General features: G+C 48.8%; 1 protein-coding gene across 4 annotated transcripts in view; it reads right to left on the minus strand.

The window, feature by feature from the left end:
• Positions 1 to 25,636, minus strand: part of FARP1 (FERM, ARH/RhoGEF and pleckstrin domain protein 1) — a 294,466-nt gene that overhangs the window by 14,774 nt on the left and 254,056 nt on the right. For all 4 annotated transcript variants that reach the window (XM_057533237.1, XM_057533235.1, XM_057533234.1 and 1 more), the window contains 2 exons: positions 8,026 to 8,107; positions 2,095 to 2,332 (listed from right to left, as the gene is read on the minus strand). In XM_057533237.1, the coding sequence (XP_057389220.1) occupies positions 2,095 to 2,332; positions 8,026 to 8,107 (320 nt within the window). The remainder of the gene's footprint in view (positions 1 to 2,094; positions 2,333 to 8,025; positions 8,108 to 25,636) is intronic.

Below are 25,636 nucleotides of genomic sequence, written 5' to 3' on the forward strand. Positions count from 1 at the left end.
AGCTGGTGCCCTGTTAGCACGGGTTTGGGTGGCAGGCACATCCACAGTAGCTGAGCATTTTGGTCTGTTTGTCAAGGGAAAGCAAGAAACATCTGTCCACTGAACTTCGATCTTCAGGACAGTAAACACCGCCTCCCCCCTCCCACCAGCACCTCAACTGTGGCAGGAAGCATTCCTTTTTTTTTTTTTGCTGTCTCCCTGGGGATGCAAACGAAATGCTTCCTGGCTTCTTATCACAGAATGCTTCTTGTCTCAGCCATAGTGACAAACCCAGAGCTTGCTCTGTCTTTAGACACGACCAGCCGATTTAGTACAACAAACAATTCCTGGGCACTGAATGTTTAGTGCGGTGGGCGTGCAGAAGCTCTAAGAGGAAAAAGGATGGCAGCCTGGCTCTAGGTGCTCCTGGGGCAAGCATTCTAGAGCAGCTCTTGGCTCTCTGCATCCCTCACGTTCAGGAAATCTATGTTCAGATATTCCTTGATTTGCCCAGTCTTTCCACAATGATGCCACCTTACGTTTTCAGCTAGGGAACAGATATTTTTGCCATTTCACTGTGAAGAATAGACTTTTCTCAGTGGAGACTGTTTAGCAAAATAGTAAAATGCAAAACTAGGCAAGTTGGCCTGAGAATAGCATGTCCAAAACTAGAGACGTCCCTCTCCCTCGCCCTCACCCTCCGGGGTAAGAGAGCGACGCAGGTCTGAGTCCTGGGAGCTGGGAAGGGCCCTAGGTCATCTCATCCAGGCACAGCCAACCGGGACTGCCAATATGGCAGGACAAGGCAGATGGGGGGGGAGGAGGGCCACCCAACCTTGAGGGTGAGGCACAGATTAAGCCTTAAAAGAGGACTGTGCCAGGGAAAGGACCAGGAGGTGGTGGCGAGGAGTCCCAGCAGAGGGAACAGAATACACTAAGGCACAAGGCAGGGGGCAGCAAGGTCTGTTTCAAAGACTGCCATGTAAAGCAAGCCAAAACTGCGCCTTGAGCCAGTTCTGTTGCCCTTCCGTGAATTGCCAATGTCTAATTACTCTGACAAATCTTTTCTTTGGTTGTCTTTCTAAAAACTAAGATTAAGTTTATAATACTTTAGGCAAGAGACACTGGTCTTGACATACTAACGGGTGTGCGAATTCATGTTGTCTGTCAAGAGCCACCCGCGGAGGGTGCGTTCTGTGCATGGATTGGCTGCAGGGTGCAGGGGACCCAGCAACAGGCCTCAGGGACTGGCCCCCAAGGCGCTGCCAAGTCCAAGCCCGGGAGCGCAGACAGTAACAGACCACATACAACGCGAGGCAGAGGACGCAGGTTCAAAAAGACGACGTGTGGCCCAGTGGGAAAAGCATGGTCTGGAATACCAGCTCTGCTCTTTTGCCAGCTGAGTGACACAAGTCCTTTACCCCCTCTGAGCCTCAGTATTCTTACCTATAAAATGGGATAACAATAGTTCTCTCATGGGGTTGTTAAAGGATTAAAGGTGTTAGCGTAAGAAAGATACCTGGCAGAGTACCTGGCCCAGACGCTGAGCGAGGGACAGTGAGTAATATCATCATGAGCCAGTAGGGGGGGTAGGATGGTCAAGAACATGGGTTCTGGGCTTAGGCTACATGTCCTTTACTTTCCAGCTGTGTGACTCTGGGCAGGTTCCTTAACTTCTCTGGTCTCAGCAGCCCCCATATGTAAAATGAGCTCACCACTGTCTCATAGGCTTCTCGTGAAGATTGAGAGTTAACACAGGTGAAATGCTTACAAACGCCCCACAGCAATGAGGAATAGTATTTATTACCAGCTGTTTTCTGTGGCCCATCCAAGGGGAGGTGATATGAGTTTCCACCATGGAGGTAGAGGAAAGCTTCCTGTAAGGGGCTGACTCTAAGTAGAGCTTCTCCAGGGTTCTTTGCACTAAACCAGGAAGGATGGAAGGAGAAAATGCATGCAAGAGGGGAGGGAAAAGAGAAGCCATGGTGATCATTACCGCCTTCTTTACGTGAAAGACCAAAATGGGACAGAAAATATTTGACCAGGTCCTAAAAAGCGCATCTGCCCCTCTTGGGACACAGTATCCCCGAGACACCCCACCCCCCAAGCTCTCACCTCGGCAGTCCCTGAAGTCGGCGTGGCTGGGCGGGTGGTGCTTGCACAGCCGCTCTAGGACCTGCTTGTAGTGCATGAGCCGGTGCAGCGGGCGCAGGAGGAAGGTGTTGAGCGACAGGTAGCACACCTTCTGCAGCTCGAAGTCTCGGCACAAGCTCTCCAGCCGCCGGGAGCCCCGGATGCCGGTCTCCAGCGCCTCCAGAGCCTCGCTGTGCTTCCACAGATGCGTCGCCAGTTGCTGGCGGGCGAGACACGGGAGGGGGTGGGGCAGGGAGCCGGGGAGACAAAAGGGGGAGGGGTAAGGGAGGGGGAGGGGTAAGGGAGAGGGAGGGGGAGGGGGAGGGGAGATGGAGGCGGGGAGATGGAGGCGGGGAGAGGAGAGGGGGGAGGAGGGGGGGAGGGGCGGAGTCCTGCTCAGCCACGTGGTCCACCCATTTTGACACTCAAAAGAGATCACCTTCGCTTTCGTTAGTTCATTCCATTTATTTAATTTCATGTTTTTAATATTTCACTATTTAACTTCTCAGGATGGAATAAAAAGCTCTATTAAAGCATTGCGCAGTTCAAAATACGCAGGGATTATAAAATATTTGAGATGTATATATAACATTAGAGGTATACATGTCCTTTCAAAACAAGACTGGCAAAACTGAGGGGAAATAAAAGAATGGGAGCTCCTTCAGGGGTCTGGGATTTTCTCCTAAGCATCAAAAAACGACAAATAGGCCAGGGCCACTGAATAAACGTCAGATAGTTAAAACTACGTATTTCTGTTTAACTCCCCCCCCCATTTGCTCACGTAATAATTGAGCATATCCTGCGCTGCTGGATTCTGGGGAGCGGAGGGGAATGAGACTCAGTCCTTCTCTACTGGGGTCTGACCGAGACCCTTTGCTGGAGCAAACTTTTGTCAGGCTCCTGAAGCTTCTCCCAGGCCAGTCTGTGCCCTTCCTGGTACAATCCCGTTTTGGTGAGAACCCTGCTAAGTCAGTTCAGCCAGGACCCTCCGCCCTGGATACCTGGTCACCCTTGACATTGGGGTCTGCATCCCCCGCCGTCCCCAGGTGATGTCTGAGCACCCCACTGGTCTTCGGCAAAGTATCCTGTTAAGTCGGTTCAGCCAGAGTCCCCCCTCATGACGGTGATGTTTCGTCACAGAAATTTTCCGTCCTCTGAGCCCCGCCCTGCTCCTTGGCTGTAGATCCCCACTTGCCCCCGGTGCACTTGGAGCTGAGCCCAATCCCTCTCTCCCACTGTAAATCCCACTGCAGTGCCCCCATACCTACGGCAACGGTCCTGAGTAAAGTCTGCTCTACCATCTTTAACAAGTGCTGTCGAATATCGCTTTCCTTGAACAGGTGGTGGTGGAGACAGACGCGGGGCAAGAAGTTTGATAGAGCATTCAGGAGGAATTAACTCCTCATGCAGCTGTCGTCCTCACGTCTCACCCCATCAGTATTTCCCAGAGGTGGGCTCACTCTCCGTGTGCTGCTAACTCCCACATCTGGAGTCCCCATCCCGGCACCTCCACTTCCACGCTCCACAAAGAGCGGGAAACACAGTGAGTCCAGACACCATCCCAATACCCCCTGCTGCAACTGAGGCTGCCCCGTGATCCTCTAACCCCAGGATGGGTGCCGCCACCAACCACCTACTCAGGACAGAAAACCTGGGGAAGATTCCAGATCCCCTCATTTTTTGAATCCTTCACCAAGTCCCGCCAATTCTACCTCCTAAAAACAGCAAGCCTGTCCCTGGCTTCACCCCATGGTCACTGCCCTTGTTTTGGCCACCGCAATGGTGTCTCCATCGGGGTGTCTGTCTCCACTCCTGACGCCTGACTTTCGAGTGCCACCAAAAGGAACTTACACCAATGCAAACGGGCACATGGTCTCTTGCTTGGAATGCGACAAGAAGGTCCACCCTCTCAGGACAAACTCCAGAGTCGTCGTTAGGGCACATGGGGCCCTTAGCATGGAACCCCTTCTGCCTCTCCATCGTGGCCTCTTGCTACTCACCCTGGACACCCACTGAACAACCTGTCCTTGAGCGCGCTGGGCCCTGGCGCCCAGAACCTCGGCACAGGGCGCTCTGCTCCTAAGGCCCCCCACCCGCCCCACCCTGTCCTTCAGGGTCAGCTCCGGGGCCTTCCCTGCTCTCCAGGCCGAGTTCGCGACTCCTCTTTCCTCCTGGAATTACTGTCCATCTTAGCCTTTATCACGTGGTCTCCCTGCTGACTTTATTTTGTGACTTTAAAAAAATATATATAGATTCATAGGAAGCTGCAAAGACAAGTACAGGGGGATCCTACGTACCCTCCAGCCGGCTTCCCCTAACGCTCACATCTTGCCTAACTACAGCACAATATCCCCACCAGGACGATGACAGTGGGACAATCCAGAGTTTATTTGGATTCTGCCAGTTACACATGCCCTCACTTGTGTGTGTGTGCATGTGCACATGTAAGTATGTGGCATGGGTGTGCGTGCGTGCAGCTCTATGCAGTGTTTTCACACGTGCAGTCCCTTATTTGAGAGCGCGCGTCTGTCCTGTCACTACATCCTTGGGGCCTGACACACACCATAGGTGTTCCATTAGACGTCTGCTGCCTGCATGCATTAATGAGCAAACGAACCAACGCATGCACCCCGCTCAGAAAGGGGTCCTGCAGGGCCCTGAGTGCCTGGAGAGGTGGATTCAAGGTCACTGGAGCACAGAGTAGGATGTGAAGGACGGGAGGTGGAAGGTGAAAGATCATCCAGGGAAGGCTTCCTCGGTCAGGGTTAGAGCTTGGCCTGTATTCTCTAAACCACAGAGAGACCAGGCGGGTTTGGAGCCTAGTTGGTCTATGATATAAATGGTGGTTGGGGAGGACGGGTGGATGAGAGGCGGGAAAGAGAGAACTGAGAGGCGGAGGGAGGGAAGCGGGAGGAGTTGAAGGAGGAGAGGGGCAGGCGGTAGAGGCTCAGGAAGACAGGGCCCGGGAGGGAAGGTCACAGCCTGACCGGCAGGGGAAGGGTCCAGGTAAAAGGTGAGGGCCTCCTTTGCCTGAGTGGATTGTGAAATGCCTTTGGGCATCTGGGCAGATGTTTCCGGTTGAAAGTTCACAGCCCGGGCTAGAGATCACCATCTGGATAGCCTCTGACTTTCAGGCAGGGATCGGAGCCCCGGCTCCCTTGGCCCCGTGCGGAGGGTCTAGGGACAGCTGCAGGGTGACGTCAGCATCCCTGCTGAGCCCCTGAACATGTGCAGTTACACGCACGGCTGGGGGGATGAGCGGGAAAGACACTGCAAGTTGGAGCTTGCCCGAAGCATTTTGGATAAAGTGCCAATCTGGGCTTCTACATCTCCAGAACCTTCTGCCGTTCCCCTCCACACTTTATAAAAATTCTTTAAAACCGACGATAACAACCACAATAAAAAAACAACCCAATTTCTCCAAAAGGCTGCCAGAGGCTGTCTGAGCCTCTCCATCTATTTTTATTCTGCCTGCACAGAGTTCCATGCTATAAATGCTGGTGGCATCGGCACAATAATTAAAACGCCAGCACAGCCGAGGGTGAGCCAACTAAATGCAAAAATGCCAACTCACTAGACGGAGGGGGAAAGAATTGCTCTGGGCGGAAATCAGGTCTATTTTTAGGAGGTCTTAGGTGCTAGGTGACCAGAGAGGAGGATGCATGTCTACCGTAGGGCACCCTTCCGCCAGAGGGACACGAGGGGAGCTGGTAAACAGGAGAACTCTGGGGCTGTCCCAAGGGGGCGGGGACCGAGCTGGCAGGTGTCTGCCACTGTCCCGAGGTCCATGGAGGAGCCCAAGCCTCAGATGGGAGCCCCCATCCCAGGTGGGCAGAAGGAAGGGAGCACCGTGAGAAAAGGTAAAAACCAAACTGGGCCAAGAAAAAAAGTGCAGAACATGGGGAGAGAGGCTTCCTATGAGGACAATTAGGAAGTCCAACAGTAACAGAAACGTGTTATAGAAGAGAGAAAAAAGGCTATTTTTATCAAGTGAGAAAAGCCAGTCTGAAAAGGCTACACTGGGTGAGTCCAACTACATAACATTGTGGAAAAGACTATGGAGACAGTAAAAGATGAGTGGTTTGCAGGGGTTGCTGGAGGGGAGGGATGAACGGGTGGAGCACAGAGGGTGTTTAGGGCAGTGAAACTGTCCTGTGTGATGCTGTCACGGTGGGTGAGTGACATCATGCCCTTGGCGAAACCCATGGAACATAAGACACAAAGAGTGAACCCTAATGTAAACTGCGGATTTAGTTAATAATAATATATCAATACTGGCTCATTGGCTGTAACAAATACCCCACACCAGGGCAAGATGTTAATACTAGGGGGGAGTGTGTGTGTGTGTGTGTGTGTGTGTGTGTGTGTGTGTGTGTGTGTGGTGTGTGTGTGTCTGTGTGTGTGTGTCTGTGTGTGTGTGTGTCCGTGTGTGTGTGTGTCTGTGTGTGTGTGTGGTGTGTGTGTGTGTGTGTCTGTGTCTGTGTGTCCGTGTGTGTGTGTGTGTGTGTGTGTGTGTGTGTGTGTCAGGCAAGGTGAGAATATGGAACCTCCGTGTGAGTTTTCTGCTCAATTTTTCTGTAAACCTAAAATTGCTCTAAAAAATAAAATAATCAGAAACACTACGGAAAGTGAAAAGATGTCTGTTACTGTCCCATCTGAGTTTTGTATATCCACCTTACTTGGGGCATTAAAAATGCTATCGTCATGGAACACCTTCGATGACTCTTCGCTTTTTTTTTGTATAGGATTCTGCAGTCCTGCTGGCTTCCGTGGCCTCTCTCTGATACAGCCCAAAGCGGGGAGTGTTGCTTTTTTGAACACCAGGAAAAAGCAAGCAATAGGCTCAAGGTCTGTTAAATAATAGCTTGAACTTGTTAAGAGCAACAGGAAATCCCTTGAGTAGTTTCAGATCCTATCTTTTCTGCATCCCCTTGCCCCGTCCCTCCGCCTCCACTGTCCTATCTCAGGAGATACATGATTCTAAGGGGAACACATCGAACACCGAACGACCTCAACAATAACTTTTATTCCGTGAGTGCCTTAGACGTTGTAGGTGCTCAGCTAGCATGCACGGACAGTGGGTGGACACACAGACGGGTGGCTGGGTGGGCTGCATGGTACCAGTACAAGCAACCCGCCCTCTTTGGGGGGTTACACGCTTGCTCTCAGTTATTAGTTAAGGTCATTAGGGAGGCTCTGTGGGTGGTTGAGATATAGAAAGATTGCTTTAAAATGCAAATATTAGATGTATTTGTATTCAAAAGATAAATTATGTGAATTAAAACATTCCATATTAAAGGAATGATTAATGCATTAAAATGAAAAGGCAAAAATGAAAATTTCAGATGTAAGAGGTGGGGCAGATTTCAAACACGAGGCAGAATATTGGTGCACTATGTACTGACTTCTCTGGGGAGACTTTCACTCTTTTGGATCATTGTAGATATTGCTGGATGGTTAAAAATATACTCACCTTATAAACCAACTGAAAGTCACAGAATTGACTGGAATTCCTACACAGCTCCGAATCCAATATTTTTGTCACACCCACAAGAAGCCAGAACAACTGACTAAAAGTGAAATGCTCAGTCAACCAAATGTTTTGTCTACATAATTTTTTAAAACAAGTTTCGAATGACTTAGTCCCAGAAAATACCTGGTGTTTTGGTTACAACACAGAGCTCTGGAAGAGGAAAAGAACTGAAAGTGCTTCCCTCAAAGTGACCGGATCTTCCTTTATGCTTGCAAATAAAAATATCTAGAGGAGACGGAAGAGTTTCCCCCGGGGCTGTGCTACATGCAGACTCGAATCAGGCCACATGTTCACGGGCAAGGATCACAAACAAGGCCTCCGGCAGCCTCAGCATCGTTTTCCCTGAGGAGCTCCCTCTCCCAAGTCCCCGAGCAGCTCACCTTCATGCCCTGAATGTTCTTCAGCATCACATCTCCAATTCTCTGGTAATCTCCTCTGATGTGAGCATTCGAGCGGCCTTCCCTGTGAGCAAAGCGTTGGAAACCAAAGTGTTAGCAGTGAAAACATGACTGGAAAGTGTGCCAGCCCCAGATGACAAAATATCAACATTGATGTCTTCCTTTCCAATCACCTATTTGTACCTCTCCCTTCTCCGTGTGTCACAGAATGTTTAGTGCCAGAAGGAGACTTTGAAATTACCCCAGTCATTCTGCAGACAAAGAATTCCACCTGTGCTTTGAAAGAGGGAAGAGCCATTTTCTGTTCATTTTAATTTGGTCTCATTTTACATTCCTTTTCCCATCCCCACTTGGGTGATTTTCTCAGCATTAGAATAGCGTGGAGATGACTTGCAGCAACAAGCTCATGAAACTGATTCTTTCTTACAGATTGGGACTAACAGACACTTGTAAGAAGCAAGACTTAGCCTCAAAATCAAGGTTTCGGCTCCCAAGAGCCCTTAGTCTGAAACAGACAAAGGGCTGTGTGAAAAGCCCTTAGGAAGAGAAAAATATAATTGAGGAAGTGCAGGAGACCCATGCACGGAGGCAGGTATGGGGAGAATGACCCAGAAGAGGGCAAGATGGGAATCCCAGGTTCAGAGACAGGTCAGGGGTCCCCTAGATATCCTGGGTGGTAGATGACAAAGATGTGGGCACTTTTTTTTTTTTAATATCTTTACTGGAGTATAATCGCTTTACAATGTTGTGTTAGTTTCTATTTGTTACTGTACAACAAGGTGAATCAGCCATATGTATACATGTATCCCCATAACCCCTCCCTCCTGAGCCGCCTTCCCACCCTCCCTATCCCACCCCTCTAGGTCGTCACAAAGAATCGAGCTGATCTCCCTGTGCTATGCGGCAGCTTCCCACTAGCCATCCATTTTACGTTTGGTAGTGTACATATGTCAATGCTACTCTCTCATTTCATCCCAGCTTCCCCTTCACCCCCTTGTGTCCTCGAGTCCGTTCTCTACGTCTGCGTCTTTATTCCTGCCCTGCCACTAGGTTCATCAGTACCGTTTTTTTAGATTCCAAAAATGTGCGTTAGGATACGTTATTTGTTTTCCTCTTTCTGACTTACTTCACTCTGTATGACAGACTCTAGGTCCATCCACCTCACTACAAGTAACTCAATTTCGTTCCTTTTTATGGCTGAGTAATATTCCGTTGTATATATGTGCCACATCTTCTTTATCCATTCATCTGTCGATGGACATTTAGGTTGCTTCCATGTCCTGGCTATCGTAAATAGTGCTGCAATGAACACTGTGGTACATGTATCTTTTTGAATTATGGTTTTCTCAGGGTATGTGGATGTGGGCACTTTTAACAGAGCATTTGGGTATATATTTATATCTCTTTGGCTCCAGGCTGTATCTGATGTTGATAATCCAGGGGCTTGAACGGCAGTGAGAAAAATAATATTAATAATGGTGGCTGGTGATTACTGAGTACTGGTTACAGTACTGAGTGCATTACATCACTGAATCCTTGTGGCGGCACTGTGACCAGGTACCCCCATCACCCCCATTAAACAGCTAAATACTGAGGCACAAAGCAATGAAGCAATGTGCCTAATGTCAGTGGTCACGAGGCGGGAGCTTGTACCTGAGCCCAGGAGCCCGACCTATACAACCTCTAACCACAATACCCGTGCACATCTGCCAGTTTACCCGCTGAATTTCCCAGAGAAAAGTAAAACATGATTTTCAACAACAAACCTAGCTAATATCTTCAAACCAACTGTTCAGGATAGCCAGAAGCCAACTTAAAGGAAAAGGAAGAATCAGACATGAAAAAAGGTAAAAATCTGGGCACAGAAGTGAAAGGTACTCAGAGCGGAATAAAACACCTGCAGCCCGAGTGCGGAGGGTGATGATTTACACCCAGAGATGCCACCGCCCTACGCCTCCAGCACCGGGAGGAGTGACCCCCTCTCGGCATCTGGAGCTTTCCATAACTGCCAGCTCAACCTCTGATGCAGCAAGGATTTCAGGATGGGGAGAGGAAGGCACGGAGGAAGGCACTTAATGAAGCAGCCCAGGGGGTAGAATAGTCAGGGCCGACAGAAACAGGGCAGCTGGCTCCTCCCCTAGCCCCCAGCTCCACCCCAACCAGGCAGTGACAACACCATATATTCCACTGGTTCTAACTGAGCATACACTGTGAATTACATCACAGGGGAGACGGGCCCCCAGACCCATTAGGGAATTAAAGTTTCTCTAAAATAAAAGGAGCAGACTTCCCTGGTGGCGCAGTGGTTAAGAATCCGCCTGCCAATGCAGGGGACACGGGTTTGAGCCCTGGTCTGGGAAGATCCCACATGCCGCGGAGCAACTAAGCCCATGCGCCACAACTACAGAGCCTGCGCTCTAGAGCCCATGAGCCACAACTATTGAGCCCACGTGCCATAACTACTGAAGCCCGTGTGCCTAGAGCCCGTGCTCCGCAACAAGAGAAGCCACGGCAATGAGAAGCCCGCGCACGGCAACGAAGAGTAGCCCCTGCTCGCTACAACTTACAGAAAGCCCGCGTGCAGCAACGAAGACCCAATGCGGCCATAAATAAATAAACAAATAAACAAATAAATAAATTTTAAAAAATAATAATAAAATAAAAGGAGCAAGGGTACCCATGATGCCCCCAGCCCCTGCCAGGGTCTTCTACGGCTCCCCTAGGGCTGGCTTTCTTGACCTATTCCATCCTCTTCCACCGCAATGCAGAATCCCTCAATCCTTCTGCTTCCTCTTAGCTGCCAAAACAAACAAGTTGGCTGATGGCTTTAATTACTATTCACTTCTCCTCTAATTAAAATATGGGTTCTCTCCTCACCACTTCCTGAACTGGTTCCGTGCAAGATTACCGTTAATTGAATCCACCGAAGCACGTATTGTCACTCCTGCTCCTGGTCACTCTCTCTTGCGTAGCTGGGCCCAAAGTCCTGGCCCTCTGCTCTCTGGCTTCTGGAAGCCTCTCTCTCCAGCCCCCTGCTTTCTACCTTGGTCAGATCTTCAGTCCTCTTTGCCAAGCTCTGCTCTTCAGGCCACTCCTAAGAGGTCTCTGTGTCGGGAATCCAGCCCCGGTTACCTTCTCTCTTCGCTTTCTACTTCTCCCTAAGCAAGCCCTTCTATTCCCCATGGTTTCAATTCACGATGCCAAATCTATGCCTGGATAACCTGTGTAATTATTTCATACCTTCGAGAGGGCGCTGCATGAGTGACCCCCAGGCATCTCAAAACTCAAAGGATTCTGCACAGAGTTAATTGCTGCCAAGACCCAACCTTTGCCTCCACTTCCTTCCTTAATGAAGTGGCTGCCTGCCTCAGCCTCAAGCTAGGAGCCTCGGTTGTCCACACTCGTCCGCCTCCCTGATCCCCAGCCCTCGGGTCACACTCTCCCCCAAAATGGGCTCAGCGGAGAACGCTCAGGTGTCTGACGGAGACCAGCCTTCCCTGCGAGACAGCCCTCAGCCCCCAGCTCGCGAACAAGTATTATTCCACCCCGTCAGCTACAGGGCTGTGGCATCTCTGGATTTCTGGCACGTGGCTATTAATCGAGTCACGATGGAGATGTTTATCGTTTGGCCATCCTGGGGATCCTGCGTGTGTCTGGGTGCGGCTGGGAATTTACTGGTTGCTCTTCTCCTTACACACCTGGGGCAGAAAGGAGCTCCCGCCCGAAGTGGGGGCGTTCCTGCTGTTCAGAGCCCCCCCTCACCCCCCGCACCTTCAACATCACAGGAAGCTCCCTTAGGAGGTGGAAAGTTCTCCTTCCCTCCCCGCCACATCTGAACAACAGAGGAGGACCTCACTACTGAGCCAGGACGGCCTGATTTCAGGAAAAGGAGGGAAGACACAATGTAAACTTGATTTCCAGGTCTGTAGCTATTATCTCGGAACTTAAATCACTGACCCCAAGACTTCCAAACGGACGTGCCGTTTGACAACGCACGTGAGAAAGGTCTTCAGTTAATCCACAGGACAGAATTTAAATGTTTTAGCGAGAACGCTCTGGATTGGGGGTGGGAGCAAGGGGAGAAACAGGGGGTCTCAGCTCCCATGAGCACTGAACAATCCCTTCCCTCTCACGGAGAGCACCCCGACCCAAGGGAAATGAGAAGCAGCAAAGCCGACTGGGAGGAGGGGCGGGGAGCGGTGACGGAGGCCAAACTTTATTGACTTCACTTCCTTTCTTCTTCGCCAACTATTTATTAAAACAACACGTACTGATGTTAAAACCCCAGACGCAAGGAGACCTTCCTTCCTGCATCGGCTGGCCAGTAGAACCTTATCTGTTTCTCTAAGTCTTCAGCGTCTTTACTTTCATTTTAGAAACTTCTCTGGGATAGTATCTCTGGTCCCCTGTGCGCAGGGAACACCCTGACGTCGATCCACCGAGGGGGGGCAGCTCTAGGCCACGTGGTGACAACAGGCTGGGGCCTGGGAAGTTCACACAACCAGCAGAGGCAGCTCGGCCCCCTTCCTGTCCCCTCCCCATTGCAGCACACAGCAAGTGCCAGCCCCGCTTGGTTCCAGAACATGGAATCAGCCCACGGGAGAGGGGACGAGACCTGATGCTCTTGCTGCCCTGTAGAGAATTACCGTCGTGTTTTACACTTCCTCTACGTGTTAATGCCAGCAAATCCACAAGTCTAAAGCACTGGCTTTACTGTAAAGAGCTAAAAGGTCACTTTAGGGACTCCCCGGCGGCCCAGCGGTTAGGACTCCGCACTTCCAAGGCAGGGGGCGCAGATTCGATCCCTGGTTGTGGAATTAAGATCCCACATGCCGTGCGGCGCATCCAAAAAAAAACAATAAAGGTCACTTTACTATGGAGAACATAAAAAAGTAATTATAACTCTTCCGGAACAGCCTCTGGATGTTAACCTCACAAGAAAAGAGTCCTTGTTTGGAAGATGGGGCCACTTATTTGTTGTCTGGGTAATTACCGCGCGGCAACGCAGCTGAAAATTCTTTTGACAATTTCGCTTTGGAAACCCATGTACCAAGAAGCCTTCCAGATGCTAAATTCTGACCTGGGCACCACGATTCATGTGCTCCCGGGAGCAACTACACGTTATCTCAGCACAAGGTTGAACACACACACACATACACACACACACACACACACACTCACACACGGAATCTGAGTCTTCCCAACCCTCTGTAAACATTTCATTGCCCACTACATGAGCTGGTCAGCAGCTCAGCAACAGGCAGACCAAAGTCTGGCCCTGCCCTCCCCCTCAGAACAAAGAACCGTCTTATCAGATTAAAACATAAAAGCAAACCAGGCAACTTGGAGCTGGAAGGCTGACTTTTTCAACCCGGCTCTGTGTCGGGGTGCTCTCAGACCCCAGGAAAACAGATTTAACTTTGTGAATTTTTAGGCCTCGTTTGCAAAGCAAACACCATGCCCTAATTCTTACTGTTCCTTGTGGTTCCTATGATTCTTAATAGGAGAAAAAAAAAAAGGCTGTAATTGTGTGTGCTTGTGTATCTCTGTAAATAAAAGAATAAGAATAATATGTAAATGAGCAAATGAGCAAAGACAAATTTTCCATTAACATGTAGGGTAGGGGTGGTGGCTGGGTTCAAAAAGCAAACAAATTAGCCAAAGTAATAGATTTTTATATGTGTGTATGTATATATATATATAAATATTATAAATATATTATATATATATTAGCTGCATGTAATTAATAGTTGTGGATTTCAATATTCTTTGATGAATTTCAATATCCTTTGAAATCTCTGGAGAGGAAACTCCCATTAATTTGAACATTAATTCACATCCCCACTCGTGGGGAAGGCATTTGTGCGAGAGGTGTCCCCACTGGGCCAGGGACACGGTTTCCCTCCGGCAGTGACAGGTAAGGGATCCATCCCGTCTGTCCTTCAGTGCAGGTGGGACACGGCAGCCTCAAGCTCTCCGCCTTCAGTTACACTACTGGGTGGCTTAAAGCTATGGCTTTTCTTCTTCTGAGGTTTAACACCAGGTCCTGTTTAATAAGAGGCACAGAAGTTACAGCCCACTCATAGGCAGGCTTGGTGGCACCCAGATGAGACCTGGGTTCAGTACCGTTAACGGCCACGTATGAAAACGCAGCAGGACAGAAAGGCCATTTCAAACTCATAAGCGGCCTGCCGAGTGCTGTCTCTCAAGTGTTTCCCAGCAGAAACCCACCTGCGATTCAGGCAATTGGAAAAATCATTTCTGTTTTCCTAAAAAAAAAGTAGCTTGCTCTTAAAGCACAGTGGGCTATACAGTCGGGAATACAGCAGATAATCCAAGAAAAACAGCTCCTGCATATGCCTGAGAACAGGCAATTTTACTCAGGTGTTAAAAGGACACAATCACCAACCACCACCGTCCCTGGAGCCCTAGGTAGACAGTGGGAAGCTGAGTCGGGGCAGAATATAGTGGGAAGATCACAGTGTCTTTCTTGCCTTTGAAACAAAGATGAAATTTTTAATTTTAGATAAATTTATATAAAAAAAGTAAGTGTACACACGTTCCCCCCCCCCACAAGGTACACCCATGATCCAGATCTTGTTCTAACTTCCTTCCACTGTGTATTTTTTCTAAGCTGTTTTCCAAGTAGATCACGCTGCCTTGTCTCCAGTGAGTTTCACTGTTTATTTGGAGAGCAATGATTTAAAACCCTTTTTGCACAGTCTTCTTTTTAAAACCAATGAAAATCTTCAAACAAAAGCTTTTACGCAAGGGAAGTAGCCCTGATCTGCCTGAAGCAGGGAGCAGAGGGGTCAGAGAACCGCCCTTGAGTCTTGCGTTTTAAATCAATGACTCTGATTTCTAAGAAAGTGGATGGTGGGGCATTCGGTCCTAATGGGAAAGGCAGACTGTGTCCACTGTCTGTCTTCCACTCAGAGTTCCTCCCCTTTACGTCTCCAAAACTGTGCTGTCCAATACAGTATCCACGTATGGTTATTTCCATTTTAACTTTACTTAAAATAAAATTTAAAAATTCAGTTCCTCAGCCACACTAGCCCTGTTTCAAGGGCTCAAGAGCCGCATGTGGCTAATGGCTGTTGCATTGAACAATGCGGACACAAGAGTATCTCCATCACCACAGTTCCACTGGAGAGCACTGCTCTAGACAGAACCAGAGAATAAGCTAATAGCTACTGCTTCTGCCTCCTGGTTCATGGGCTCCAAGGAAAGTTAGAAGTGGGGTGTGGGGCTTCCCTGGTGGCACAGTGGTTGAGAATCTGCCTGCCAATGCAGGGGACACGGGTTCGAGCCCTGGTCTGGGAAGATCCCACGTGCCACGGAGCAACTAGGCCCGTGTGCCACGGCTGCTGAGCCTGCGTGTCTGGAGCCTGTGCTCCGCAACAAGAGAGGCCGCGACAGTGAGAGGCCCACGCACCGCGATGAAGAGTGGCCCCCGCTCGCCGCAACTAGAGAAAGCCCTCGCACAGAAACGAAGACCCAACACAGCCAAAAATAAATAAATAAATCAAAAAAAAAAAAAAAAAAAAAGAATCCACCTGCCAGTGCCGGGGACACGGGTTCGAGCCCTGGCCCGGGAAGATCCCACACGCCGCAGAGCAACTCAGCCCGTGTGCCACAACTGCTGAGCCTGCGCTCTACAGCCCGCGAGCCACAACTATTGAAGCCCACATGCCACAACTACTGAATCCCGCGTGCCTAGAGCCCGTGCTCTGCAACGAGAAGCCACCGCAATGAGAAGCCCGCACACCGCAACGAAGAGTAGCCCCTGCTCGCCACAACTAGAGAAAGCCTGCGCACAGCAACGAAGACCCAATGCAGCCAAAAAATAAAAACAAATTATAAAATAAATAAATCTATTAAAAAAAATAAGTGGGGTGTGGTCCTCCCTAGCTTTACACTGAACAACTTCTGGCAAGGCACTTCCCTTTCAGAGCCTTATTTTCCATAGGCATAAAGATGGGGATAGGCCCACCAGACTATTTGGATTGTCAAAGGAGACAATTTAAGGGAAAATGCTTTAAAAGATACTGTAGACGTGCAACGTGTTTTACCATATACATATCTATGGTCCTTTTTTTTTTTTTTTTTTTGTAACACCTCTAGAATACTGTTGGTTTCTGTTCTGGAAAAGGGTCAGATGCCCAATGGTCTCTTGGCATGAGTAGAAAACAGAACAGGAGCTCTGGAGCTCTGCCCGGGCTCTGCTTCCAAGTCTTTTCAGGCTGCTTCTGGCTGCCTCCTCGGTGCAGGGCACAGGGAGAGATGTAACTGGAACACAAGCTCTCAAAGCGCGGGAACCGTGGCCTGTTTGGTTCACTGAACACTGAGAACGGTGCCTAATACACAGTAAGGGCACAGTAAATATTTGCTGAACAAATGAAAAGTGACCATCTCGCCACAAAAACTCTTAGATTAGAAAAAATTCAAATCCATCTTCTCAGACTCTAGACCCAAGGCGATACTTCTGCAGACAAAGTCACCATAGGGCGAGCGTTGACCAGATGCCATGAGCTTCCTGCCACTTCCGAGAGGAGGACAAACACCACGGGAGAGTGCTCGGGGCAGAAGGGCCAGCAGCGCTGATCTCCCGGAGCCAGAGCGGGACGGAAGGACGCAATTCTGGAGACCAGGGTGCTGGATGGGGCTCTGCCAGCTTCTGCCGTGTGGCCAAGGGCAAGCCATGCTCTCATGCTCTCCTCTGAAGAACGAGGAGTCGTGGCAGATGCTGTCCCAGCCCCCTTCCAGGTGTTTAGAACTCTGTGCTTCGACAACACAGCTTCAAAGACACCAACTACGGATCAGCTCAGACCTACGTCCAAGTCATGCCTCTGTCACTTAAGAGCTGTGTGGCCATGAGCAAGGAGTTTGACCTCTCTGAGCCTCATTTCCCCAATCATAAAATGGGAAAAACAACACCTACACCCGGGGAAATTCTTTTTCACCAAGGATCGGCAAGCTTTTTCTGTAAAGAGCCAGATAGTAAGTATTGCAGGCTTTGCAGGCCATCCGAGCTCTGTCCCAACTACTCAACTCTGCTGATGGAGCACCAAAGCAGCCGCAGACAATAGGGAAAAGGACGGGCACAGCTGTGTTCTAAATAAAACTTTATTAACACACACAGGGGGCAGAGGAGATCTGGCCACGGGCTGTAGTTTGCCAACCCCTGATTTTGAAGATCACGTGGGAAAAGCAGAGTGGTCATTTTATTTTGACTAATAATGCCAACTTGCAATGATATAAGGTACATGAAGAGTTTGCACGTAATAAGTGCTCACTAATGGAAGTTTATTATTAATATTAATGCCACAAACATTGCATTGTGAATACTGGTTTTCTAAGTGTAAAAGCACTACATCCATCCTCATCTGCCAGGCCTCCTTCTGCTTTGAGTCTTTGAAACATAACAACAGACAAATTTAATAATCTTCAAGATTTATCCCGGAGGAAACCAAGACATTTTCATGAATTTGATTTGTGAGTATTTTGAGCAGCTATTGTGTGGTGGCCCCTGTGTTTGGTGTAATGACTACTATTCATTCTTGTTTTTTTTTAAATACAATTTTTAAAGCTTACACTCCATTTACAGTTATTACCAAATATTTGGCTATATTCCCCGTGTTATACAATACAACCCTGTAGCCTATCTTACACCCAATAGTTTGTACCTCCCAATGCTGTGAAAAAGTACTTTCTATGATGATGGAAATGTCTTTTATGTCTGCTGTCCAATACGTAGCCACTAGCCGCATAGGACTAACAGCCCTTGAAATGTGGCTCGTGTTACTGAGAAACTGAATTTTTAATTTAAATTATTTTAAACAAACCGCTCCAAGTGGCTAGTGGCTACCGCATGGGACAGTGCAACTTTAGATGTCCTCGTTTATCCTTGTCTTACATTGTTTTCCATTTGTGAACTGTCTCAGAATCTGTGTGGAAGATGAGGCATAAAAGGATTTAAAACCACAACAAAAAATGAGTCTTAGCAAGCGTTGTGATGCAGTTTACCAACGAGAAGTCATACATTCGTTCAGACAGGCAAATATCACCCGGAGTTCCACCCTAGTCTAAGTGACACAGGAATAGCTCCCCCCCCTCCCCCGAGGAAACGACCGTCCCGGCAGATGCTAAGACGTGCGCGTCAGGAGCTGAGCTTCCAGGTGAACCGTGAGGGGCGGACGACCAGTAACTGTGTTGGGAAGTCAGAGGAGGAGAGACGGAGGTTAGTGGGGAAGGAGGGAGGGAGGAATCACGGCTTCTGAACCGGGCTAAGTCAATTTCACAGGTGGAAAAATCAAATGCGGTTAATCGACTTTGCTGGATTCAAGAGTGACTCAGGATTCCTGACATGAGGGGTCGTCACCCTAACTTCCTGCTCATGACAAAACTCATGACGGCTGGAACGCTGGGAGCACATCAAGCCTGCGAGGCAGTGGGATTCAACATCAGACAAGGACGTTCCAAGAGACAAGGCACCGCAGCTGATTTTACTCTAAAAGAGTAGAGTTGTCACTGCCGGCAGTGAACACACCATGGTTAAGACAGGAGCCCGCCACCCGTAAGAATTATCCAGCCATGAAGAAAGCGTGTGGGGCGGGAATGATTACTCCGTGAAATAATTACAGGGGTTCTCCGCAGTCAACCTTGACAAATATTTTGATCTTGGGCAACAACAAAATAACATAGAAATCAGAGCCTTTCCTTATGTGGATGTGGGAAACGGTCCATAGACATCAACTTTGCGGGGAACCAAAGCGTTCATTTCACATAAACTACCTGCAGGGGCAAAGCCAGCCCGAGCTGAACGGTGTGGCAGGAACCGTCAGCCACTGGCGACCTCTCAAAAGTATGGTGGCCAGGGTCCGGTCCATCCTCGGTGATCCAGAGATGAAGCGTGGGGGGCAGACTCTCCGGGCTGAAGGGAGGGGAGGGGGGGGCGTGTGCACGCGTGTTTCTCCGGGTTGAAAGCAGGGGGAGGCGTGTGCATGCGTGTGGCACAGGCATGTGCTGCTGCCTCAGCCACAACAGGATGCTGCCCTCTTGAGAGAGGATGCCGTGAGAAACTGCTCTAACTGAAGGGCGAGCCAGCTGCTGCCTTTGGGAGTGGTGGCCACTGCGGCCCCCAGGGGCTGGCAAAAAGAACAGGGTCTCTGCCCACCCTGCTTACAGGACCCTCAGGCGTACAAGCTCATGACAACAGGTTGTCCAGTCACAGGGCTGCTTTCTACATTTCCCATAATGATCCCAAGTTCAAACACAGGTCAGAGAAGACAGTGTGTTAATTAACATCAAAGGTCTGCACCTCAGGATAAAAGCACAGCATCTGACCAGCTGGGATGATCGCTCACCGCACCCCTCACAGGGTCACTTAAGAAAGGTAAAAGAGCCTGTTTTTACTTCCCTACCTGTTTAAAATAAAGCCCACGGACCTCACAGAGCCGTAGGGCCACGAAGGGAAACAATAACGGGAGATGAAAAGAGCCTCCAAGAATGAAGAAGATGCCGAGAAGCGAGACTTGGCACGGTGAGGACCGCCTTCAGATGGAAAGGCACCTGGACAGGTAAGCCCCGCCCGCCCTCAACAGCGTTCTGAATCAGTAAGATGACAAGAGCTGAGCTCTCAGCTTAGGTACCACTTTAGCTTTAAACTGAGGTCTTGTGTTCAATTTAACCCATCAAGGCCTGGCTGCGAAGGCTGACTGGGTCCGAATGGAGGCAACTCAATCAGCAGACGCACCTGCCACCCTCCGTGAGGTGCCAGTAAGTTAATTCAGGGAAGCACTTGGCAGTGCCCACAGAGAACCCACAGGCGTGGCGGCCCTCGGGTGCAAGGCACTGTTTTGAAGCCTCTGGTCTTATCCTGCACTGGATTCCCTGAGACTTTCTTTTTTCTATTTTAAAAAAGTTGTGGCTATATATATATAACCTAGCATTTCCCTTCGAAACTATTTTTTAGGTGTACAGCTCAGTGGCATCAAGTACAGTCACATTGCTGTGTAACCACCAGCACCGGGCTTCTCTAGAACTTCTTCATCTTTCCAAACTGAGATTCCATATCCCCTGAACACTAACCCCCCATTTCCCTCTACCCAGCCCCTGGCAGCCACCATTCCCTTTTCCATCTCCACGAATTGACTACTCCAGGTGCCTCATAGAATTGGAATCATATAGTATTTGTCCTGGCTTTTACTTCACTTAGTATAACGCCTTTAAGGTTCATCCACGTTGTAGCAGGTGTCAGACTGTCCTTCCTTCTAAAGGCTGAATAATATTCCATTGCATAGACTGACCACATTGGGTTTATGCACTCACGTGTCAATGGCCATTAGGTTGTTTCTACCTTTTGGCTGTTGTGAATAATGCTGTTATGAACACAGATGTACAAGTTATCTGTTTTGAGTTCTTTCTTTCAAATCTTTTGAGTACATACCTAAGAGTGGAACTCCTGGATCATATGGTAATTCTGTATTTACTTTTTTGAGGAATCCCTACGCTTTTCTCTCAATGATACCCAGAGCAGGTAGGATGATAAGAAAAATATTCTATTCACTTTTGTTCTATGATGGTTCACTGGTGCTTCTTTCTGTAAAGATGTTCCACTTTTGGGGGCGGATACCGTCTTCTCACCCATTCAGTCATTTCCACTCCACTTCAGGCTCAGCCACGGTGAGACAGAACCACTCCACCAGGGAAACACTCCTCATCATAGCCTGCAAGACTGCCACAGCCCTGGAAGAGGAGTCTCCTTTCTGCCCTGGATGGACACCCGATCCCTCATGGACACCGTCCTGTCTCTCCTCCCCACAGAAGCCCCCAGCATCCTGAGGCTGCACCTGCACCCTGGGGAACCTCAAACCATCTCTGCCCCCCGGGCATCCCTCTCCAAACCACACTCCCCTCTGGCACCCTCCACCCCCGCCCTCTTATTCTTTTTTCAAATCTCTGGTGGCTTCTCCAGCTTCCTTTGCTGGCTCTTGCTCTGCCATAAGCCATGATTATAGAAAGTTGCCCCCCGAAATGTATTCAACAAGATTCTGTCCCTGGCTCTCTTTTGTCTCAACATTCTCTTCCTTAAAGATTTGATTCTTCTTGTGGATAATTTCCACATCTACACCACTGCGTCTGATTTCTTTCCCAAGTCGGAGACTGGCGCTTCCAACTGCCCGTATGGCTTCATTATTGACCCCTCGAAATTGATGTGCTCCAAAGCAAGCTCCTCTTCCCTCCACTTTACTGGCTTTTTCCCTTTCTTCTTCAATGTTGCTCTTAACTTCACGACCATCCTCCCAGTTAGCCAGGCTCAAAGCTCCAGGGACCTCCCCTTCGCTTCTCCTTTGTTCCACGAGCCCTGAGACTTGGTGAATTTCCACATGGGGTCTTTCCAGCCCTCTTGGCTGAACTTCTGCTCTCCTACCAAGCGACGACGCTACCTCAAGGTTCTTCGAAAAAAAAAACCCCAGCTGATCCTTCTTCGAAGCTGTGTGCCCACAGCCAACGCCGAGTGCCTCCTTGCATGCCCCTCCTTGGGTCCCAGCTCCCTGCCAGCTGTCAGCCGAGTTCCGTCCCCAGCAGAACCCACCAAGACGCACTGTTCCAGGGCAGGTCTGCATCCATCTCTGGGGAATGACTTGGCCAGTTTGTCCTCAGCGCCTGTCAGTCATTTCAGGGCTGGAATCTGGGGCTCCTGCCCAAAGACCAAAGATCTTTAGTGGCTTTTTCTGAATGCATTTGAACAGCTGAGTAAAATGTCCTTGCTTTCAAAAGGAAAAGCATCCTGCATGTTTTCAGAAGTCACCGAACCTGTTCTGTTTCCTTGTTTCTGAAGAAACAGGGCAACTTGGGCTTGGGCCAGAATGAAAACGGTCCAGCCTCTTCTCAGGTGTGTTGACTTAGGAGAACGCACCATTTGGACAGGGGCAGGTGTGTTTACTCAGCCGGGGTCCAGTCTAATCATTTGGGAAAACTTCCTGGTAATTTTTCCCACTGCTGATGGAAGTATTTGACAACCTAACTTAGGCCTGCAAAGAAAGGCATGGTGGCTGTGATATTTAAGCCCCAAATCTAGGGGACCTTGAGGTGCACTGTAAACTTTAGACTTCTTTCTATTAACAATAATTAAAAATATTATTACTGAATAAAGTCTGGAGTTTAGTGGATAATAATGTAGTGTTAAAAGAGAAAGGACAGATCCAAAGTGGAGTTACTTGGGTTAAAACCAAGACCTAATACCTAACCTAACTGCAGTTACAACCTCCCCCAGGAATGTAATCCTAGCCAGTCAGCCAGGAATTTTCCGGTCAGCACCAATGAGGTCATCTGTCACGTGGGCCCTCTCAATCCCCAAACGAAGATGAGGTCACCTGTCACACAGACCCCTTCTGTCCCCCAGGTAGGTTACCTACGTCCGAAATAATGTTTTTTGTTTATTCCTTGTTTTGTCTTTAAAGACCGTTCCCTTCCTGGAGCTCCTTGGAGCTCCTCTCTACTAGCTAGATGGAATGCTGCCCATTCATGAATCATCTAATAAAGCCAATCAGACCTTTAAAATTTACTCACTCAAATTTTGCTTTTTAATAGAACCAACACTGGTTTCTTAGTTTTGACGAACATGCCCAGTGATATAAGAAGTTGACGTCAGCAGGAGGGTAGGGCAGAGGAGTGTGCAGAAATTCTATTCTCATGGCAACTTTTCTCTAAATCTAAGATTTTGATTTATAGAAGTTTACATTAAAAAATGGTCTGGGGACTTCTCTGGTGGTCCAGTGGGTAACACTCCACGCTCCCAATGCAGGGGGCCCAGGTTCGATCCCTGTTTGGGGAACTAGGTGCTGCATACCGCAACTAAGAGTCTGCATGCTGCAACTAAGATCTGGTGCAGCCAGAATGAATGAATGAATAAGTATTAAAAAAATTTTTTAAATGCATAAAAAAATATTAAAAAAATAAAAAATGGTCCGTCTTCCTCACCTTTTTCTGTGTGGGACAGGACACCAAGCCCTTTACAGACACTGTCCCATTTAGTTGGTGTGATGGCCCTGTGAAGTGGAGACCGCACCCCACACCTTACAGGTGAGGAAACGAGGCTGTGCAAGGCCACGGGCAGCTGGATGTGGACCTCAGGTGGCGTGATGGAGGACGCAGGCACAGCCATCCCACGCCACGTGAGCCAGGCCATGTCTCCCATCTCAGAGTATCAATACACACACACACACACACACACACACACGAGTCTGTCTGTCAATAACCCAGAGCAAACTCCTTTCTTAATAAACTCCATGTGATCCATTCTTCTCATTGAACATATTTGCTCATGGGTTGCCTCTCCTGTGTGGGCATTAATGGCCCACGTGTCCTCCAAGACAGAACTGGCCAGTGACGCCCTCTGCCCACACTGGACATGGCCCACTCATCCACGAGAGGGCCTGGCCTTCCTTGCCCCCCGAGCCTGCCCCCTCCTCTGAGAATGCAAGTCCCCAGCGGGCAAAGCCTGACACTCAGCAGCTCACTCCCCCACCCACCCACCCGGCTCACCTATGCACTCATTCATTCACTCATTCAGTCATTGCTTATAGAAGAAACAAGAGTTATAAGCCAAATGCAAACCAAGGCATCAGAGAATCTTCGGTTTGTCACAGGCAGTCTACATCAGTTGTTTCAGAAACGTCATTCGTCACGGTCATCTCAAGAAGCAATTTAAAATGCAAATTTCTGGGTCTGACCCCAATGTTCTAATTAAGGAGGGCCAGGTGGGGCCTGGCAGTCTGTATTTTTTCAAAACTTCCCTGGCCCATCAACCCCAGGTGACCCTGATGCCCTGCCAGGTTTGGGGTTTCGCCCAATAGATAAATACCTTCTAGAAATGGGCAACCTCAGCTCAAGAAACCCCGAGGCAGAGGAGCTCATTACCTCGTAGGGCAGCCTCACATTGCCAAGCTGCACTTACTGTGAGGAAACCTTTTTCTATACTCGGACACAAGGCGCCTCTTTGGAAATTCACTCCTTTGTTTAAATTTTGTCCTCTAGTACAATTAAGATGACGCCGACGCCCTCTTTCATACCACCAGCCTGAAAAGGGCCATCCTGTTTTCCAAAATCTTCTCCCTTTTAGGCCAAATGCCCATACTTCCAACAATTTTTTAAAAAATGAAATGCATTCTACTATTATCCCATTTCAAACGTGAAACTCAGAATTGGGTACGGTATTCTGACAGAGCTCAGAGCCTTCAAGTTTCAAGGGGCAATCCTTTCCCATCCTTTGGTCTCCTTCGAATGAGGCAGAGTCTATGGAAGAGGTTCTTGACCTTGGCTGCACGCTGGACTCATCACCTGGGAAGCTTTAGGAACTATTGATGCTTAGGGCCTACCTCTCAGAGATTCTGATACAACCGTCTGGGGCTCTGCCTGGTTATCAAGATTTTTTTTTCTAAAGGTTCTAGGTGATTTTAATGAGCTGCCAATGTTGAGAGCTACAGATACAATAGACGTTGATCTCTCTCTGTGTTATTCTATTGGCTCACACTAAACTCATCACACTCAACCTTTTGCCTTGAATCCCTGCCGAGCCAGGTCTTCCTCATCATGCCCTTGAGGAACTGATTAGCTGAACTTAATGGCAGGCTTTTACAATGACTCCCAATAAACGTCATCAGTTTGGTGTGGGTCCACTGTTGTAAGGCTACTGGAGGTCAAGTCAACCGAGCTGCATATTGACTATCTGCTCTCTCTAGCTTTGACTCTTTAACATGCTTCTGGTATCTTCATGGCAAACATGAATAAAATTGTAGATCTCTGAACGACACTCTACTGAAAATTCTATGGGAAATAAATGACAGCAAGTGCTTTTTAAGCAACTGGATATTCTTTCACAGATAAGGGCTAAAGATTTATGGTCACAGATAAGTCCAGGAGCATGGTGTCATTCCTAGAATGAAATGTTTCATACAGCTCTCCGAAGTTCTCTGGTGGCAGTGGTAGGTAGTTAGTCAGACACGAGCAGGTCCCTGCCCCGTCCTGGACGGGGATCATCTTTCCCTCCCCCATCTGGACACTGGTGATCAGAACGTGCCCAGAGGTCCTCCCTCTTGTGGTCAAGGACCACCGCTAAGTTTCCCGCCTTATCAGGACCAAGCAAGATAAAACTGCCAGAACAGGTTGGTGCAGGCACACCAAGACCCAAAAGGTGACTCAGAGTAACAGGGTGGGGTTCGTTATGCTGTAATTATAATAAATCAGCATTGCAGTTTTTGTTCCTCCCCACCCCCCCACCCCCGTGTTTCACTTGGGTGCTTATGGGTAAGCACCTGCACACTAAGGGAGAAGTAATATAACCTAAAGCTGTCAATCAACTTGTCAGTCAAATGACGCAGGACACAGGGAGGGACCACTACTCTAAAAAACCCAACCCTACCCCCCTTGTGGGACTGCTTCTGGTTTCCAGACAGCCGGCTCTTGTCCTTTCTCAGGAGCACACTTTTGCTTTGTTTAACAAAACTCTTGTTACTTAAAACTGCTCTATGCCTCTCGTCTGAATTCTTTCCCTTGAGAGAACAAGAACCAAGGAAACGGCTGTTCTGCC

Source organism: Balaenoptera acutorostrata, chromosome 18, assembly GCF_949987535.1.
Source record: "Balaenoptera acutorostrata chromosome 18, mBalAcu1.1, whole genome shotgun sequence".
In the NCBI taxonomy this organism is placed as follows: Eukaryota; Metazoa; Chordata; class Mammalia; order Artiodactyla; family Balaenopteridae; genus Balaenoptera; species Balaenoptera acutorostrata.